General features: G+C 34.7%; 1 protein-coding gene across 1 annotated transcript in view; it reads right to left on the reverse strand.

The window, feature by feature from the left end:
* The window catches only part of TBC1D22A (TBC1 domain family member 22A), a 145,761-nt gene that overhangs the window by 74,948 nt on the left and 48,752 nt on the right, over positions 1–22,061 (reverse strand). The window contains exons 9-10 of the mRNA XM_005519202.3: positions 17,194–17,303; positions 7,171–7,246 (exon numbers count right to left, since the gene is read on the reverse strand). Coding sequence (XP_005519259.2) covers positions 7,171–7,246; positions 17,194–17,303 — 186 coding nt within the window. The remainder of the gene's footprint in view (positions 1–7,170; positions 7,247–17,193; positions 17,304–22,061) is intronic.

Consider the following 22,061-nt stretch of genomic DNA (forward strand, 5'->3'; position numbering starts at 1 on the left):
CATCTTTTTTCTTCCCTTTTTTCATTTTTTTAATTTGCCATGAAAATAGTAAGGTTTGGCTATGTAAAAGTTAAAGTGCTTACAAGCAGTCAGGAACTTACTAATTATTTTACAGTCAGTCTCAACTTTTCCTAAGGTCTCTGAGCTCTGCAATAGCATATAAATATAATCTCCACAGTAAAACATAAAATTATTATTTAAAAGATATATTAATTAATTATAATGCCCAGTGAAAAGCACTTACAAGTGGATTAAAGTATAATACAGTAATTACAACCATAAAATCAAATATAACTACTAGTGAACTAAATAAAATAGCTTTATTAAAATAAGAAAGAGCTTTGAAGTGCAAATTAATTAAAACAATTATGAAATGCTTACAAGATTTTCCATCACTTCAGCACCAAGCTGACATAGAAAGATGGACCAAGAAACAAGGTCCTTATTAATCAGTCAATCTCAATAGCAGCAGTAAGGTCTAAATAAATTCTATGTCCATTTCCAATTCAAAATGCTTTCACGTGGCTGAGAATACCAGTTTTGCAACTCTTGCAATTAGAGCTCTTTTTTCCTTAAGTTGATACTTCAACATAATCTTAATTCAAAGTTATTGGTGTCTGTAAAATGTTTTACAATATAATTAAACATGAACATAATTTTGCACATGCAATTATGCATTCTTTAACCATCAGCCAAAAAATCATTAGTATGATTGAATACGTAACAAAGATAGATCAAATGTCATCTCTTACTACAGTTTTATTATCAGTTCATTGTATGAACACCCAAGATTCAAATTAAAAACCAAATTAATTAATCTGCATCTATCACGCATATTGAACAGATAACTTGTTCTGTGAGTTTTGATTAAACAACAGTAAATGGATTAATAAGAAAATGTATTAGTATTGGTTGATGTTTTGCCTTTTTGGGAGTCAGATTTTCCTAAAGAAAAAAGCAAAATAATTTTCTCTGCAGTTTAAAAAGTACAATCAGCAGAGAAACTGAATGTCCTTCAGAAACTATGAAAGCACTAAAACTACTCATCAGGTATCTCTCAGTACTTTTTGGCTTAACTCGTCACATGAAATTAAGTTTTGAGTAGAACTGCGAAATGTTTATGTTTGGAGCATTGGACAGTTCTATGGGAATAGGCACCTTTATCTCCTGGGACAAGAACCTGCTGAATGCAAAATATTCAGAGAAGAAGCTGTAAGAATCCCAAGTGAAGTCTGGACATTTAAAACTTTAGCAGCCCATTAAAAACACACAGCACTTAAATATTAACTCAGACCTTAGAAAGGATAATCCTACCAGTACTAATCCTATTCTAATGAGGAATGTTTTATAAACTTCTCCAATTAAATAAGAAAATTCATTATACATAAATATTAAGAGCTTTATCAACCAACCTTTTAGACATATATACAGCAAATATTTCAAAGCATGAGAAGTAGATAGAATTAAATAGTAGTACAATTAAATAAGCCTTTCCACTGTGGTTAAACAAAAACACATATAAAAATAAAAAAGTTTCAACTGACTACATTTCATTAAGAACTCGATCTGCACATATTTACATGCAACACATAATTATTTGCAAGAGAGTTTACTTAAAAATTTTATGTGAATAGCAAATCTGTGCAAAATATGAATTTAAGGCCACAACATGAAAGTGCTTTATTACAATTCCTTAGTTCTGGCTTCAGATAACAGGCCAACCCAGACAATTGTAATCCAAGAGAGAAGAATAAAACCCAGGAGTGAAACAAGTATAGAAAGTATGATTAGCGGAGCCAGAACATTAAGACAAGAGGCATTATCTAATTTGTCTGTCATTAGGTTTGAATGAAAACACATAGAAAAGGTGGCAGCAATAAGAAAAATAGAACTCGTAAAATTATTAATAGAACATGGTTTTAAAAGATGAAATAGCAATTTAACTGCACTTAGGAATAACTAACAGTACTTCCTCAAACAATACTATTCAGTATTTATTAAAAGTCTTTTTAATTGCTTTTAAGTAATCCAAATATAACAACTTAAATTTTGCACTAAAAATATCTTCCTTTTAAATTTTTTCTTTTTTTTTCACAACAATAAAATGGAAGTAAACTAGAAATTGTCCCAATGAAAATATCAGATGTAGGAATTGCTGTGCTAACTCTCCAAACCAGACGATCAGAAGATGCATTCACAGTGGAAACAGCAGAAATTCTGAAATTTTACTGAACCTTTGAAAATAGCAGCTGAATTCCCGATAAACTTCCTTATAAGAAAGTTAAAATGCAGCACTCTTTTTATGTTCTTAGATATTCTTCCATCACTTCCATTTTCAAGAAAAGGGGGAAAGTATATACAGCAACAGTAAGAGTATTTTTAATTATTATTTTTAATAATTTTCTGCATTTTTCCATCTCTTGCTTCTAAAATTCACGGGAGAATTCTACAAAATTATTAGTGATTTTTGGTGAAAGAATGTGAAACAGTAATAACAGAGAATTTCTTTATCTACAAGAAAAAAGGCTCAGACTGTGCAGAACACAAATGCAAAACCTGGGTTGAGTTGTTGCAGAAAAGATGCAGAAAAAGTCTTTTCAAAGTTATCCCCACACAAGATGCAGAATATTTATACTGAGTTGTCAATACTGGCTTTATAATTTTCTGAAATATTAATAAGAAGCCAACAAATATAAAAACACATTTAAATTATAACAGGCTAAGCTTTTTTCCCTAGAACTGCCTTACTGCTAAGTTGGATAGAATGCTACATGATTTTAACGTCTTTTATCAATGTTTATGGAATCCCCAGACTACTTTTATCTACAAATGCTCAGCCTTCTCCAAATGGCTACCTCAAACTCTCATGTAATTACCAGTTGTCTTCCACTAAAGTGAAGAAGTTGAGACTCTTCCAAGCATGACACCAGCCAAGTGCTAAGCACCTGTAAATTCTGGAAACACAAATCCTGAATTAATTTGGGCGTTCCTATACCATGCTATTTTTTATATGTCCCCAACCTCTCTGTGACCACAGTCCAGCCTGCTGCAGCCCAGAGACGGGGGGAAGATATGAATAGCAAGAACTAGAAGAAAGAAAACGAGGCTCTCTTCTTCCTGGGATGGTGTTCCAGCTTTATTCCAGGGACTGGGCAGAGAAAAGAGGAAGAAACTGGTAATGCACTGCTTTTTTAATTTAGAAAAAGGGGGCAGGGTCACAGTTTTACAGCCAATAAGGAAACACTGGGGAGGAGGAGTTAAGGAGGAGCTAAGGAGAAGGAACTAACATTCCATTCATTCCAGGATTATACCATTTTTCTAAATGCCTTACAACAATACCATATCTCTTTGATTTCAAGCCTAAATGAAGTAAAAGATAGTGTGCCACGTGAGTATGACCTTTTACAAACCATGGGAAATGGTTCATGATTTAGAGCAGAGAGGATCTATTGGCATTACAGGAAACAGAAAAGATAATTAGTTATAAGAGATTCCTTATATTACTGAGCTATCTATTGATCTTCCCTCTCAATTTTTTTGTATAATTCCGAGAAAAATCTGAATGATGATGACAAGTAGACTAATGAGATTGAATAATGTTTTATCTTCAAACTCCATCTCATCTGTAACAACATTCCATTAACAAACTAAAAAAAAAAATTCCATTAAACACAATTCATCAAAATAATTTTCCGGAGTTTAAGCAGAATGAGATTATGATTAAATTAAGAGAGTATTTTGGCTGTTTTAAGTCTTCTGCAATATTCTGGAGTGTACACACAAGGACAGTTACTTTGAGGGGAGCTGTGATCCATAAGGCTGGGTTAATGAAGGTTGCTTGAATCACTGACATAACGCATTAGCACTCTCCAAAGCACAAGCATCACCTTTCATACACAGGTAATCCATTATTATTAGCAAATAAGCAGTACAGGCTTCATCTACTCACACAGCTACTTACTACATCAAGATTTGCTTCACCGTGCAGTTACCCAGCACCAAGAAAATAATGTGACACGGTACCAGCAGGAATATTATTTTCTTGCACAGTAACCTTAATGAGCACTTAGGATGAGTACAGCAAATACAGATCATGAGAGGCTTTTCTAAAAAGCAAAGCCACTGAATTTATATCAGCCATACATTTCCCTTCAACTGCAGTATAGAATAAAAAGACAAAAGCAAAAAGGAAATGAAGAGTAAACCACAATATTCAATCAAACTGTCATGATTCCACCAAAAAGCCAACAAGTTTGGTTTCCCTTAGGTGAGGCATCCAAGAGGTTATGACTGCAGTACACAACTACCATTGTCCAATTAACAACAAAAACTTTAATTTAACCTTACACATACTTTGGTGTGATTTTCTTGCAAAAGAAAGTAACTGAGTGGACAATTTTCTAGACAAAAAGAAACAGCCCAAAGAAAAATTAAAAATGTGTATCTTTACTATACAAAACTTTTAACTGTACCCCTGTTGTGATCAGCAATACAAAGTCCAATTGACAACTAAATACTAGTGGTATTCCCTCACAGTCAGCACTGGGGCCAATATCTTTGTTAAAAACTAATCATAGCAAAGAAGAGACAATGTGTTTGCCAATGATACCAGACCAGGGAGGAGTGCTTGACACACTGAAAGTGAGGGCTACTATTTAAGGAACCTTTGCAGGCTGAAGGAATGGCTAAGAGAAACCTCCTGAGGTTCAAGAGAGGCAAGGGTCATCACTTTGGGATGGAACAGTCTCATTGTACAAGCACTGACTGGGCACAGCTTGATGGAAAGCAGCTCTGCCAAGAAGAATTTGAGAATCCTGGTGGACAACAGGCTGTACCCAAGTCAAGAATGTCCTTGAAGTAAGAAAGGCCCAACATATGTTAGGCTTTCTAAAGATAAAAGAAGCCAACAGGTCAGGGGAAGTGATTCTTCCTCTGAATTTGCCACTTGGGAAGCCACGTCTGCAGCATTACATCCAATTCTGTGACACTGACACACATGAGCAAGCCCAGTGGGGGGCAGAGGAAGCTGGAGCACTTCACACATGAAAGGAGGCTGATAGAACTGGGTTTGCTCAGCTTTAAATAGAAGTCTGTGAATAGCTCCAACTACCTATTGGGAGCATGCAGAGAACATGGAACCAAATTCTTCTCAGAGATAAAAGGTGGTGGACAAAAGCTCCATTTAAAAAAAAATAATTATTTATATAAAAAATAAAATGACAGTAAAAGTAGTCAAACTTCCAATAGTCTTACCCAAAGAAGCTGCAGAATCTCCATCCTCAGAATCATTCAAAACTCAACAGGGCAAGACTCCACACAGCCTGTTCTAAATTGGCCCTATCCAATTAGATAAAGAGCAATCGAGGCAAGGGCAAAGGCTTGGAACACTGACTTCCAGAGGCCCCATGTAACCCAAGCAGCTCTAAATTTCCATCAATATTTAGTAGTAAACACTCATGATGCCTAGTGAAAACTACAAAAAAATTATAAAGACCTCACAACTTTATTTTAAATTAGATAAAAAACAGGAACCCACACTTCACTTTCAGTTACAAAGGGTGATCAAAGAACAGTATAAGATGACACAACTATTTGCTACAACTGACTTATTTTTTTTAAACTGTGAAGCATCAAAAATAAGGCTTCCTAAACCTAATAACTGAGGGAAATTATTTAGCTATATCCCTAAAGCACTGAAGGTACAAATAAGACTTAAGCATTTCTTTTTTTCCTTAAACTAAACAATAATATATTGTATTATACTTAATATTTTTATTCAATTGAACAAACAGGTTGACTATCAAAATGCTATTTCTAACTTTAAAAACTTGGTTAAACAATTTGTTTATATAAATGTTCATTGACCAGGTTAAAGAAGTCTATTTATAGGAATTGTACACTTCATTTAATATATGATTATTTGCTTCTGAAATGTAAACATCAATACTGATGCAAGACTAAAATTACATATAAAAAGTCACATTATGAGAAGTTAGATTATTTTTTAAGTAACAAAATACACTGATTAAACTATATTTTAATATAAATATTTAGCTACCCATTATACAGAAATATGTCCTCATACTTTTCGTATTCACTAGCAGTTAAAAAAAAATATATCTACAACAACAATTTTTACATACTTTTAAGTTTATAGTATAATTTTACACAAACATTTTTCACCTGCCCTTGGTTTTTCATCATTACAAATACCCTAATATCCTAGAAAAGCACAAAGACCATTATCAAATATTAAGGATGTACATACAAGCAGGCAAAATCTCCTATGACAAGCATAGGCACAAAAATACTTCACACTATATATAACAAAAAGAGGGAATTAATGTTTCCAAGAGGATTATCAAATATCAAGCTACACAAGAACTATTTTTTCTAAGTCATCACTGACAGGCTACTGTTGCAAATATATGCCTGGTTCTGCTTGGCAACATTTTGTTAATACTCTGTTCATTAATTTAACAAACTATCAAGAGAGTATGTTTAGAATGGGCAAGCATTATCTCTTGCATTTCATTTAATTAAACTCTGTTCTAGCTATATGACAGTCAGCATTTCATGAAAGGAATTCTTTTAAGGATGAAGGTAAAATATTTCAAAATGCACTGCTAAAACATGAAAGCATAATCTAAAATTACCCCTGCACATACTGTAATTTATCTATAAAATTAAAGATGTTATTTCCAGAGTTCATAATTAATTGGATTCCACAGAGAAATTATGCAGGCATTCCAGATAGCAAAATGATGCACAAAGGCACAAAACATAGTGCCGAAGGACAACCATAAACAACCACCGTGACTTGCCTGCATTACCACAACCATTGAGGCTTAATGTGAAATGAATACTGGCTGCCTTTTGTATGTGGTCATTACTCTGCTGCAAAGAAATTGCCACTGAATTTTGATTATATTGCCTTAATAAAAAGTAATGAAAGAGGCTCATGCTCTAGTGGCTTTCTTTTAAATGATACACGACAGTGATCTGCAAAGGCCAGTGTGCCACAAACTAATGATGACACCTCACCTGAGGAAGGCGATGTTACCACACCATTGCAGGTGACTGCAGTCATCTTGGCTTTTCTTACAAACATTTTAACTAAACACTTTCAATGTAACATCAGTTAGAAATTAGTTTGCCTTTGAGGCTTACCATCAATCCGACTAACAAGTTCTTCCAACATCTTCACTTTCTTCTGGATTCCTGGCTGTGCAAATGTGTAGTTATCCTAAAGAGGAGACCACATGTAAGTATTAGTTGCAGAAAGGCAAAAAAGGTTTCTTTTCTTTAAATTTCTTTTCTAAATCCATGTATTTTTCTCTGTTTTCTTATGGTGTTTCTGTTTTGTGACTACATTTCCTAGATCTGCTTCTACAGTAAAATAGTAAATCATCACACTGTACAGTCCTGAGTCCCCACCTCTAACAGTATATTCTGTATTGGTACTCCTGCATCAACTGCTCTCTACTGGCTAATCTAGTGAAGTTACTTTATTGCAGAAATGCAAGTAGCTTTATAAGGCCCTCATCTTACATGACAAAATGTGCCGTGCTAGAGATTTTTAAGGTGATTTTTCTTCTCAAAATTTACAATTCTACAAATAATGTAGGAAATATGAAAAAATAGCCTATAATCAGAGAGAAAGAATTTGATCTTCTGGAGTACAGAGTAATAACTTCAAGCAGCATAAAAAATCAAAAGTCTGTTTTAATGTACCCATAACTGTTCTGAACCCAAGATTACGGTTAATACCATGAATCAAAATCTAACACACAAGCTATGTAGCTAAAAGGGCATTATATTTGCATATATTTCTTTGAATTAATTAAGTCTAAATGGATTTTTAATTTGTGGATTGCTGCTCTATAATATAGACTTGAGTTTGAAATAATGACAGCAAGAAAGATACCTCTGCTTGAAACCCAGTGATCAATCTTTTTAAATTATATTATTTAAATATACAGAAATGTTTCTGAATAATTAATTGACAATCCCTCCATTTAGCTCATTTTTTTACATTTGTCTTCCTGTGGTTCTCGAGAGGTTCAAGAAAAGAAAATTATGCATACATATTTTAAAGGAAAGTTGCTATGTAGAATTTTTTTTTTTTATGCAACCACCACAAACATAGAAAATCAGGGTAAAGGATGTTTTGCCCCAGCTGCTATTTTTTGAGTAATTCCTTTATCAATTTGAGCTAATTAATCCCAAAATTACCCTAAAATTTTTTCATCTACATTGAAATATTAATTTTTCTTGACTTTATTTTAAATTTTAACTTGTTCTTAGAGTAAAATACATGACTGTCAGTTCATTTTCATTTATCCTGATATGTTTTTTCTATTTAAAACCGAAAAAAAGTCTTATTGACTCTCTTGACTTTATTTACATGGGGTTTTAGGTTTTATTTGACTTATGAAACTGAACTGCAATTTAATCTTCAAATTCTGTAGAACTGCTATAAAGTGTGAGGCCTAAAAGTTCACAAGGCAAAATGATACACTAATAATTCTGTAAATTAAAGTATTTCAGCCAACATGTAATTTACAGTACCAAAAAGTCTACTGTACTCTGATCACCTAAACCACTACAACTTGTAACTGACTACAGCAGTAGCATTTTAAAAATTACAGCTAAATTTTCTACTGGTCTAGCAGTAGCCCTTTCACAGTAATTAATATTAGAAAGTAATGTATAAGCCAAAAGAGTATGGAGGAGGAAGCAAGAATAATTCCTAAATTTTTTTAATTTTTCACAGGAATCACCAAGCAAAATAGGCAACAATTTCAGCTTGTTGACATTATTTCACCAAAAGAACATAAGCAATAAGCATCCTTTTTAATGAAATAAAGCACCAAAACAGAAACAATGGAAATATTCATACAGAACTGAGATCTATTATAATCTCATTTCAGGGAGAAAGAAACTATCCCATGCACTGGAACACTGCCCTTTATACAAGTATGACACACCTGTATTAGTCATGGATAATATCCAGGATACAGCATCTTTAGGAAATCAAAATCACTTTCTTTATAGAATGTACTCTAACAACAAAAACTGTATTCACGTTTTTGTTTGTTTCAAAAGGTTTATATACTGTTCTATTTATTTAAACCAAGTTAACTGGTGTTTCTAGAAGTAGTATTGCACTCAAAGTACAGCAACATAGTATTTAATTATTTCCTAACCTATCCTCTGTAAAAGAACATTCCTGTATTTAACACCGAAAGTCAGCACAGAGTTAAAACAATAGTGCTTCGATCATTAGTCTCTCCCCAGGTAGTGTAACTCTTGACTGTGATCTATGAACCTGAAACTACTTTCTTTCTCAAAGCCTAATTTACTCCATACACACCTGGAAATGCAACCCAAAACTGCCATCTTGATTTGAAAACAGGTAAATTTACTTTCCACTGCATTTGATCTTTTGTCTATTTATTTTTCTGTTCATTATTTCAGCTGCAAATGAACACAGCTGGTGGGGTCACACTTCTACTTGTGCTGACTCACCTAAACTGGAAATATCTTCCTTGGATTTCCCAGTACTCTCTTCTAATTAAACTGTGTTGTACATATCCCCTCCTATGACACTTGTAGTTGACTTCCTGGAGTTCATGAAACTGTGAGAAAGACTTTGTAAATGTGAAAGGTATTCTGTTACCCACTATTCTTGCTCCTTTTGTACTTATAGATGAAAGAAAAGTAAAACAACAGAAAAGAAAAAAAAACATGCCAAACTCACAAAATTAATGAATTATTGCTCAGGGCTGTTCAGCCAAGACAATTCTTTTCTCAATTACTTATGACTGTTTCAGAGTTTGTCTTTCGCTCATTATTGATGGTCAAAGTTTCAAATGAGGAAATAAAAAATTTCAGGATGAAAACAAGGAGTTCACATAAAATATCTCTTATTTCTAAACACTGTTCTTGTCACTTTCTAGTAACCATTTATGACAAAGCAAAATGACAATTAATAACATATGACAAAGTATGTATGGGTACACACCAGAATCCATGATAAACATAGAAATTCATGCACTGATGTGCATTCATTGAGGTTCTGCTCACACAGCTTCCAACACACTTTCAGTGAACTATGCTAACCTACTTCACAGCTGAATGGTTATAATATCTAGTTTAGACCAACACATAATTAGTTTCACCTCACAATACAGAAGGTTAGGACTTTATAATGTCACAAGAGATCAAAACTTGCTTCAGCTTCAAACCTTTGTGTTAGTAGTCTCTACTTATTCTGTAGAAGCTGGTATAACCACCCTACTTCCCTGCAACTACAACCAGGTTTGGCAGGATTTCTCAAAATCTAGTTGTTGTAATTTAAAATAAAATACTAACATTATAGACTTCACTAAACATTTTAAATATATTTAACTAAACCATTCCTTACATTTTTTTTTTAAGCGTAGAGAAATTCAAAATGGAAGAAACTTGGAAAAATTATCATAACAAATTTGCCTGGGACTGTCCTCCAGGGGAGAGCGGGGGGAAGAGAGAGGGAGAGGGAAGGAAAGAGACTTCATAGGCACTAGCTGAAGAAAATCCCCCCTCTTTTTCTCTCAATAGGTGATGATGGGATAATTTTAAAAGAAAAAGCAGCAAGCTGAAGAGGAATGGAGAACGGTCTTTCATGTCATCATGAAGGAGGAAACAGAGCCAGCCAAATTAAAAGAAAAATTACTGTCAGTAATTTGACATAATGACTGCAGCCAAGCAGAGGTGTAGGCACAATGCCTCTGAGATGAGAAATCTTTTCGGGTCATACACACTGTTCACCAACAATGCACTGAAGAAAATGTCAGAAACATTTATGAAAGAAAATGGAAAGTTTTGACACAAAGTGTTCATGTGTTGTTAGCTCTTTTTAACGAAGTTTTATCAATGAGATCAGAGCTTTTAAATATAGAGGATACACTAAGCAATCTGTATAAACCATACAGACAAATAGACTTGGATGTCTATTTTCTCTACCAATGCATATTTAAGAATTTCTATGCATTAATTTAGTATGTTCAAGTATATTATCACATGAACAAATGACAACTGAAAGAACAAGGTTTTCTTATCCTCATTATGTCACAAAGAGATCTCCTGAATTCTTCTTCTTCACTCATTTAAGTGCTTCATTCACATATTTCTGAATTCTCTAAGCAAACTTCTATTAAAAAATCTTGGTTCACATTGCTCAGGAAGTTATGCAAAAAGGTAGGGGCAGGAGGGAGGGAAGCATGACACTAGATAATGATAGCCACCACGTATATTAACACTATTAATGGAAACAGAGTTTAACCAAAATGTGTCTTGAAGATGGAGATTACAATGTAAATTCACTCCTGAATACAGTTCAGGATAGAGTGTGCATGCACAAGAACAAACACACAAATGTGCTGGACTATGCCGTTAGCACAGTCCATAGTATGTTCCATAATTACTCCAAAACACTGCCTTTAGAAGAAAAGGTCTGTCAACCATCCTGACTTTTATAAAATGCAAAATATCCTAAGTAGTAGGAAAAACATTTGCAAAGCATTGCAGCCCAAAATTTTTACATGCAAAACAGTATTTAACTTATCCCTATACAACAGGACAACAAAAACAACAATTTATTAAAATGTAGGTACTGAGTCTCATGTTAGAGTAGCATCTGTAGAGTGAAAACCAGAGATCCAACCTTCTACTGGTCTGTGTAATCAGTTTTACACAAGTGGATGTATTGTAAATTACAGAAACTGTTAAAGTAGCAATGACAAAAGTGCTCAGGGTATATTTTTGGATTATAGCATAGGCCCAATAACAGTTCAAATCTGGATTAGAGATAGAAATCATAAATACAAACATGTACAATCCCAAAAGCTGATGCTGCAAATTTTAGGTAGAGGATAAAATATTTTTATGCTGAAATATACTGATGGCACAGTATATTTCATCTACTGATTACAAATAGATTTGTTGTCTTCCTGAAAATTTTACTCTCGGTGGCAGGTGGAAAACTGCATTATTAGCTTCTAAAGGGAGGCTAACAAACTCATACACACAGAAAAGAAGATCTGCAATTCAGCATAATCCTAAACTAACCACCCAGGTGAACTGCATACATGACCAAGAAACTTGTCTTGCAGGAGTTCAAAAAAAAGGTACAAAGAAAGCCATAACAGACCTATTTTTTCCCTTAAAATAAACCTCAGAAAGGTTCTGTGAAGAATTTTCAGACGAGTTATTTCTGCACATACTTCTCAACATTTGAAATGCACATTCATGTTATTTATTGGATGTGGCAGACCTCTGAAAGGCTTTCCAAGTACCATTTCTTCCTTCCATCCATCCATCCGTCCATCATCCAGATCAGGCATATGTTAGCAACAACTTTCCATAACTCAGGAGTGAGAAAGAACTCTGCAGGATTCCCTCTGAAGGTCATGAATCGTGCTGTTTTATCAGCCACAGAAATAGTTAATATGTACCTCAGCACACTGCAGTCCCTGGATATGATTTATCTCACTTTTATTCCAAAAATTACCAGGCCCTGATAAATAATTATATTAATATTTTAGTGCTATTTTTAATACATCTGCTTAGATCATTATGCAATGCATGTATTTCCCTTTTGGTTATTTTATTACCAGTATACTCGAACTTAAAATGAAAAGTTATACTCTATTTTATACATGAACATTAAGTTTTCAGGTGGCACAGATCAATGTGAACTTTTTACTTGAATGTTAATGAGACAGTGTGGAGGAAAGAGTTATAAAGGATAATTTAGTAATAAAAAAAAAGTTAATAATCTGGATATATGGGAATGTCTACTTAATTACATGGAAAAAATACTCATGGGATAATTCTAGTTTTCCCCTATGAACAGCCACAGATGAAATTACAAAAATGCTCATGCATCATCTACAGTTCAGAAGTGCTGTAAAGACAACCAGCTTTATCACACACATGGAAGATGTATTTTGCATACGGCCACACACAGCCTCAGAGCCAGGTTTTTATAAACCAGCATAAATCAGCACATCTTGCAAGAATACAGGCTGCAGACAAGTTCTGTGGAAAAGAACTTGAAATCTCAGTAGACGGAAAGCTCAGATTGAGTCACTGGTAAGCTCTGGCAGCAAAGCCATCCAGCAGACTCCTGGCCCAGTAGATGAAGTGATTATCCCCACTCAGAATCACATCTTGATCATTGCAGAATCACAGAGGCTGGCAGGGATCTCTGGAGGCCATCGAAGCACTGCCCAAAGCCAAGTCACCTGGAGCAAGATGCTCAAGGCCATGTGGAGTCTGGTTTTGAACTTCCAGGATGAGGATCCTACAACCTCTCTGACCAAACACTTCTAGAGTTCAATATTTACTGTATAGATTTTCCTTGAAATGTTTAAAAAGAATTTCTTGTATTTCAAGATCACATCTAAAATACCACATCCAGCTTTGGGGACTCTGATACAAGAAAAAGGTAATGAACTTCAGAATAAACCGAAGCAAGCGTAAAAAGTCACCAAGATGCTCAGAGATATGGAGCATGTGCTCTTAGAGAGGAAACTGGGCTTGTTCAGCCTGAAGAAAATAAAGCTCCAGAAACACCTAATCCCAGCCTGATAAAACCCATGTTACCACAATGATGAACCTCCCTTTTTAATAATGGCGCACAGTGGGAAGACAAGAGACAAGCAGGATAAACAAAAAATGTTCCATCTGCCTACTGGGGAGAAACTTCAACCTAAGGGCAAGGAAGCACTAGAATAAGTTATCCCCTGGAGATTGTGAAGTCTGTCTTTGGAGGGTTCAAGACACAACTGGACAAAGCCTTCAGAAACTCAGTCTGATCTCAGAGCTGGCCATACATCAAGCAGAATTATCCTATGTTCTTATGATTTCAGAAGCTGTCATTTGTTCTCCTGAGATAAATAAAAAGCAATTGCAATGAGGCATAGTCTTTCTGGGACAAAAATTGAAGAAAAAATTTAGAGCACAGACTCATGAAGCACTGCAAAGGAAAACCATTACATACATCATCATCCAAAATTGACTGCTATAAGACAGCTACAGATTTCAATATTAAATGATATTTTAGAAAGATAAATTTATATTCAAAAAGTCCTAGTATTTGTTAGATCAATTTTGAAAACTTTAATCAAACTGTGATGTGACATATGTGTAGTCACTTAGAAGCCTAAACTTAGATACTACCAACAGAGAAAGAAGATGCAAAGTAATCTAAGAACAAAAAATACATTAAATTATCATGCAAGATCAAACATTCAAACTGGAAAAGTTCGGCAAACTTTCTAGCTGGAGCCAAAAACATACTTGCACAGGAACCTACAGATGACAAAAAAAAAGCCCAGAGGAAATCTGCTAAGAGACAAATGATTTGAACATGTTTTTATTTCTTCTCTCAGCTGAGAACTGTATGCATGTCAGGAAGTGACTATCCTGCTGCCCAATGCCAGCTCCTGTTCATTATTGCACAGGTCTCCGTGGTTCAAAGATGCATTCTTATATTAAAAACACACAATCACATTAGATACATAAGGGAGGGAGGGAAGATGAGTGAGGAGTGAAGAAATAATAGATACTATTTGTGGTAAAACTCAAGCAAGAAATGCAATACGTCTTAATAACACCTTTGACAATTCTAGAATCAAGAAAATGAGACTGTCTGGATGGATTGGAAAAATAAATGAGTTTTCTGTTAAGAATAATAAAGATGTACAAATACAATCATACATTCTTCCACCCTTCTGCACTGAAAAGACAAAACACACAAAAAAATGTACCTAGTTCATATTAGCCAAAAATTTCACAAGATGACCCTAACTGTTATCAAATTGCACTCTTTAAACTTCTTCAATACTGGTAGGGCAACATGAAATGGAAGCTTATATCGATGAATAAATTAATGGAAATACTCTACAGAGATTCTTTGATTGCAGTTACCACATGCCACATATCCCTGTATACTTTATTCAGACATCTCAGACAAAACCATCACATACATCACACAGGAATCTTCTATGCCATATTTTCAGAGAAAAAATGATTGTGCATCCAGAATGCAAGTCAGTCAGAACTATAGCATCACACAATGAACCCACTGGGAACCTAATTTAAAGTTCATTTAGTCCAAACCTCCTACCCTGGAGCGGGACAGTGTCAGCTCCATCAGGCTGTTTAAAGCCACATCAGTCCTAGCTTTGAACACTTCCAGGAAGAGGACATCTACAACTTCTTTGGACTCCCTCATCATAGAAAATGCACTCCTTATGTCCAATCTAAATCTACTCTCAGTTTGAAATATTGCCCCATGTGCTATCATTACAAGCCCTGGTAAAAGGTCTCTCTCCAGCTTTCTCAAAAGCTCCCTTTAAGTACTGAAAGGTTACAGTAACATCTCTCCAGAACCTTCTCCAGGCTGAACAAGCTCAATCTTCCCAGCCTTTCCTCATAGGAGAGATCACCTTCATGTCCCTCCTCTGGACCCATTCCAACGGGTCCATGTCTGTCCTGTGCTGGGGATCCCTGAAATGGCTGCAGCACCCAGGTGGAGTCTCACAAGAACACAGTAAAGGGGCAAAATCCCCTCCCTCCCCTTGCTGTCCACCTGCTTTGCATGCAGCCCAGGACACAGCTGACTTTCTGAGCTGCAAATGCACATTGCCAGTCATGTTCACCAGTATCCCAAATCCTTCTCTACAGGGTTAGCTCTTCCAATCAACTCAACCTGCAGCTACACTATTGGGTTATCTGTTTAGTAAAGTGATATCATCACAGAAAGGAAACAAAACAGGAGAATGGGAGAAGAAAAACAAGAAACCCTTTTATTTCAGCAGCACTGCAGTTGCACTGAATTAACTGTAACATCATTAGTCACACTGCTAGCATAATCTTTCAAGCCTTCTTTTGATAGATGAGTGCATCCTTGAATGCAGCCAACACTATTCCATTTGTATAACAGCTTAAATTTTCATCGATGCAGTTTAATTCCATTGCAATTGGTTTCCATATTTTGCTTCTCAGTACCTGATGGTTTTATATGAAAACAGAATTTTAAGGAGCAATTACCTAATCTGTGAACTTCCTTTCCTAGAAAAAAAAATAAAGCAACAGGCCAGTGACAATGATGTTCCAGAAGCAGGTAAAACAGTTGGAGGGTTGCATTTCTTTACCTGGCTTGCTTTCTTTCCAGTAGATTTCAAGCTCTCACTTTTTCTCTATATAACTTTTCACATATTTTTGCTATGTGGTTAAGTACTTTAAAAATTTAGGACTTCTGAGTGATTGAAATAAGCAAACCAGTATTTGTTACAGGAATTGACATGAGAAAATTACTATGCATTTCAAAAATACCACACAAAACACTGAGCTATTTGACCATTAACCAGGAGAAATGGACTTAAAATACCTTTAAGAAAGTTAAAGCCTTTTGTTGCTGACTAAATTCTATAACTGTTTTGTCAGAAATGAACCCTGTTACAAGTTTCAATTCACAATGCACCTTAGCCAATGAAACATTCATATTAAAACATGTCATAGGAAAGAATATTGTAGGTACTTCTAGTCTTCATAAACTTTTATGCTCATGAACATTTACACAAAAATCTACCATTATTAGAGTCCAACTTGCTGCATGTAACAGAAAATTGTGCCTGCATTTATAGCTTTTCCACACAGAAAAAATTCAAACACTCAGTGAAGCAGTGTAAGTAACAAGTTTTAAATAGGTATTTTAAAAATATGAAGATAATTTCAGGAACTATTATGACAGCAATCACTTATAAGTTGCTATATTAACAACTTAAAAATTAATAAATCAGTCAGGTTTTTACCACCTCAGTGAGATCATGAGCAACTATGGTTCATGCTTGGCAACAGATTTGCAAAATACACATCTAGAACTGGAAGTTTCTGTTCTGCTCTAGAACATCACACACAATCAAACATGCAGACATTCTGATGAAGAGAAGTTGCACAGGTTTTTTTTCCTTTTCCTTTCTTTCCTTTCTATGCCAAATTCACAGTGGATTTCTCCAATGGGAAAATCAACTTTTCCCCTGTTTTTCATAGACATACTCTTTTTCAGCCTTGAAGTAGTTCAAAGCCATGCACTAATCGGTTAACTCCACTACTTACAGACAGGAAAAATCAATTTACCTGAATGCCATCAAGCAACTTGCTCATGCACCAGTAACTATCAGCTTCTATGTTCTGCAGCACTTCTTCAGGCAGTCTGGAAACATCAAAATTTTCCACTTCTTCTTCTTCTGTTTCAGGAAAAGAAAGACAAGCCAATGAAGTGCATAAAATAAATAAAGCAAGAATGAGGAAAATAATTGAAAACAAAGACAGACACCACTTATCTTCTAGTCAGAAACCAATGCACATTTACTTTAACAGGGACTGAATGAATCATTTACTGCTCAACTGTGTCGTCTAATGGCTTTAAATGTTAATGAATACTTAATTTCTTGCAGACTGTGAAAATCTCAAATCATGCCTGGTTAACCAGAATTAATATATAATAAATTACTTTATTCTAAACATTTCACACCTGAAAGAGGATCAGAAGCACTTTGAGAGCCCTCAAGCTATATATGAACAATCTCTGAACAAGAGGACTATGTTAGCACCATGCACAGAATGTGCAAATATGTCACCAGTCTTCACAGAAGAAAAAGCCCTGAAAAAACTTCTCAGAAAACCACTGAATTTTATTTAGAAAGCAGACTATAGCTTTTCAAGGAGGATTTGTTTTTCCAGCAAGTATTTGGAATAGAAGAAAATCAGACAAAAGAAAACAGATGTTCCCACTCCCCATCCCCCAAAAACTCTCTGATTCTCAACACTGGAAAAGCACAGAATCCAAATGACACCTAACTCATGGAAACCAAGTCTACCAAACAAGTGCATTTAAAGAAATTCACACTTCAACATGAACCACAATTTTACATTGTCTTTTTAAAGGCATGGAATCTGAATTAATCCATTTTGAAAAGAAACAGAAAGTGCTGTCCTGACTCTTTACTTCCAAAGTTCCCATACAGCTGCAGAAGAGAGTTTAACATGACCTGTGAAGGCTCCAAGTAAAAGGTGTAGTTTCCCTCTTTCAGCACCTCACAGTGCCTTACTGTATCAAAATGAATATCAAGGAAGCATCTGTCCCAGCCCTGGTTTATTCTCAAGGAGAGAGAGGTGCAGAAGAGGTTAATTCTACCTAAATTGTGCATGGTATACCTAAGAAGGAATTTCCTCCATTACATACCTGCAAGGTAATATAAAATAAAAAGTAAGAGAAGGCCAAGAATATGTATCTTGAAACTCGTCTATTAGCTGTATCTTGGCTTTGCAGTATGTAATTAGAGATGCCCAAGGACATTTTAGGTTGTCACATTTGATTATTCTACCTTAAAGCACTTATTTATCCATTGGCAATAACCATTACCATTACGTATATTTTGGAATAATTTCAATATATCTGTGATTTTACCACTACTAGTGGCACTGGTAGCAAGGTCTTACCAAAGCATTCCTGTGTGCATTGGTGTCTATATGTGGGTGCACATCTTCTAAGGGATAAATGGTTTTGGATTGTGAAATATTAATAGATGTAGGACAAGAAGATTAGGTTGTGCCAATGAGGCATTACCTTAGATATTTACTTACTAGGGAAATCTGGTAAATGAAACGGGAGTGCAGCATAAAATAATAGCATGGGATGATCTCAGAAGTGGCAGGGTTGTAAACAATTAACCAATAGTCATTTACTGGTAATTAAATGAATTCCACCTTTGCACTGGACTACAGTTCTATAAACCCAGTTTCTAAAAGAAGATTCAACATATTTCATATACCCTATATAATAAACTCTGATATAACACTACCTTTCAAAACAATAACAGAGCAGTGGACTACAACACCAATTTTTTTTAATATCACATCCTTTTGTTAGGAGGAAGAGAATCTTTATGTCAGCAGCAAATGCTATAAAAAGGAGGGAGATGCCCCACAATGGACAGCAAATTTTCCCTATGCTCTATGGAAACAATGGCAGTAAGTGGGAGCTAATGCTCCTCTTCTCTGTCCTCTGGTCCTATCACTTTCTCTGTTAGACTCCTCTCATAAAAGACAGGTTCTAGAACAAACCTGGCTTCATTTCACTTATTAAGCTTAATCCCTCCACAGAAAAACACATTAAGAGAATAACATAATATGAAAGTATTTTCATGGTAAAAATATTTGAAAACAATGGAGATAACAAGAAAGGTTTGAAGGAAGGCAAACAGGTCAGCATCAGCCAAAGAACCAAAACATTCAGCAATAAAGAAACCTAACTCAAATTAGACAAGTAGCTAAGGTGAAGTGCATTTAGCAAAATTAATCTAAACTGAAATGCCAGCTCTGCAGCTCACAAAAAATAAAATGAATAGCATAAAGGTCCCTGAGAGGCCAGAAAAAGTTGCAAAGAAATACCAACATGTCCATTACCAACTCCACAAATAGAAAAATTACTAAGAGCTGTAAGTAGGACTTACAGAAAGACAGAAAATTACTAGACTTTAGATGGACAAAGTAAAGTCAATTTAAGATGACAAGTTTCACATGAACCTGTTAAAAACATCAATATTAAGTATTTATCTGTCTACCTCCAACCTGATCTGCCTCATGATTTTAAACTCCACAAAGACAAGCCCACAATTTTCAGCAGAGAAGCTCTTTTTAACAGTTTCAAAAAATAGAATTAAGGATAAGTATCCACATGAATTTAGAAAAAAAGGACTTTTCTAAATAAACAAGAAAATTAATGATGAATCCACTACAGCAGGAAACAAAACTTTGGCACATCTTATACATATTAACTCACAAAAATGTCTTACAGTTATACTGTTTATCATATTTTCATAAACCAGTGCCCCAGTGGAAAAAAAATTCTAGTTAATATTTTTAACTTTCATTTGAATACTTCAAATGGAAAAAAATACCCCACTCTCACTCTGCCTCACTATGTCTACAGAAAAAAACAGTAAATGTACCAAATGTTCCTGGTATTTATATAAAACAGAAACATATACTGAACTGTCTCCCCGTTGAATGAAGTCTTCAGGCCCTCCTACACTAAACATTTGTTGAAAGAACGAGATTACAACTACTTGGACAATGTGCTTCTTTGCAAATTTTCTGCCTTGGAGCACCGCTTATTTTCATGACACTGGCATCACATTTCTGAACGAAAAGGTAGCTATAAACCATAGCACAACACATGTGGGTACGAAAAGATAACAAATGAAAAATATTTTTTTATGTTCTCTTTCTCATCTTTCTTATCTTACCACGTTTTTGTCTGTCTCTTTCAAAATCTACCATTTCACACTATATTCTCACATCAGGTTTTAAACCAACAAAAAAGAGGAAGATCCATACAAACATCAAAAGTGGTCATCTTCACCTCCCTCCACAGCCAGCAAAGATCAAGAAGTGACAAAGTACTACCTGACTTGTTCTAAACAAGAAAGATAAATAAACCAGATGAATCACATTTTTTTTAAAAAAAAATCTTGTTTCTCAGTATTAGCTATAATTTGCTCTTAAAAAGATTGTTTCAGAATGCAGACTTCTAAACTGTAGAAGTCTAAACTTACCAGAAATAAAGCTTTAAACACCCACCAAATGATCTGCCATCCTGCGACTGAACTATCTGAAAGCTGTGAGAAAACCAGGGCACTTTCTGAAGGTAGGCTAAATGAAGCAACTTGGACAGCAACAACACTCCAGCATTAATATTTTGGAAAAACTAGATTCGGATTGTTTTAATAAAGATGGATTATAAAATTAGAATGAGCAATTTTATTTTTTTTTCCCCCAGAAAATACAATATAGCTTTTAGTATCTTTCAATGGTTCCAATTACTGTTCATCAGAGGTATGTTCCTGAAGCACAAAGAGGAAGTCAGGACAGGCCTTCCTGAAAAGAACACAGGTCTGACACAAATTCACTACTCTAAGTAAAATTCTCATTATTCCATAGGGAACAACAGCAGATATAGATAGCTTTTAGCAATCTTTCTTCACTGAAAGAATCAGTAGTCCCCAGTTACAATGTCACAGAACCAAATGTTCAGCCATTACAGAAATAAAAATAGCAGTTTTATGAAGTACTTGTACAACTGTCTTGATTTGTCTCACCTCTGAAGAGATATCCAAGAACATTTTCTCTTTTCTTAAAGAGACTGATCTTTAGCATTTCCATAAGCCTCTTAAACACAAAATAATTATTCATTATCTTTTATATGTTCTTTAAATATATAAGCTACTTCTAGACAAATTTTCAATCCCATTGTGCTTCTAATGCATCATACTAAGCCATCTCTTCTGAAGTCAGATAATGAAGTTTTGAAATTAAAAAAAATCTAATTAAACGTTTAAGACAATTCAGTTGTATTTCTATTATACCCTGGCAGTATTTCCCCTGAGTAAAGCAACTGTAGCAAACTTTGGCTTAAAATTCTGCAACCAAGTATTTCAGTAAATAAATCTAATTACTTTGAGCTACATGAAAATAATGTTTCATTAAATCAGCTAAGATGTATATTTTTGGATATGTTACATTAACTGGTACTTTTTGATTTAAATGTGGTGTATGATGAACAAGGAGCTACACTGTGAAAGAACCTAAGAACTCTTCTAATAAAGATGGCAGAGCATCACAAAAGTAAAGTCTCAAGTAAATTCTCAGTGACATCAATGGCTTCTGCTCCATCAATCCACCTTACTTTGCTACACTTTATTGAGGAAGTTCAAAACTGACACTGAATATCCAAATGACCCTTTTCCACAGTACAAATGAAATTTATAAAGGCCATCCATTTTGACAACAAGCTCAAATTAAGGAATATTTGATTGGCAGAATGCTATGCAAAATCATAATCTACATATTTAGCATTTATTCATTTATTTGGGTGTGCACGTAGTGCAAAATGCTTTTTTTCTCCTGCAGATTTAAGGATTTAAGGGAAAAGCAGTCAAGCT

This window comes from Pseudopodoces humilis, chromosome 5 (genome assembly GCF_049639895.1).
Source record: "Pseudopodoces humilis isolate 2021_Gansu_Grassland_sample_001 chromosome 5, ASM4963989v1, whole genome shotgun sequence".
Lineage (NCBI taxonomy): Eukaryota > Metazoa > Chordata > Aves > Passeriformes > Paridae > Pseudopodoces > Pseudopodoces humilis.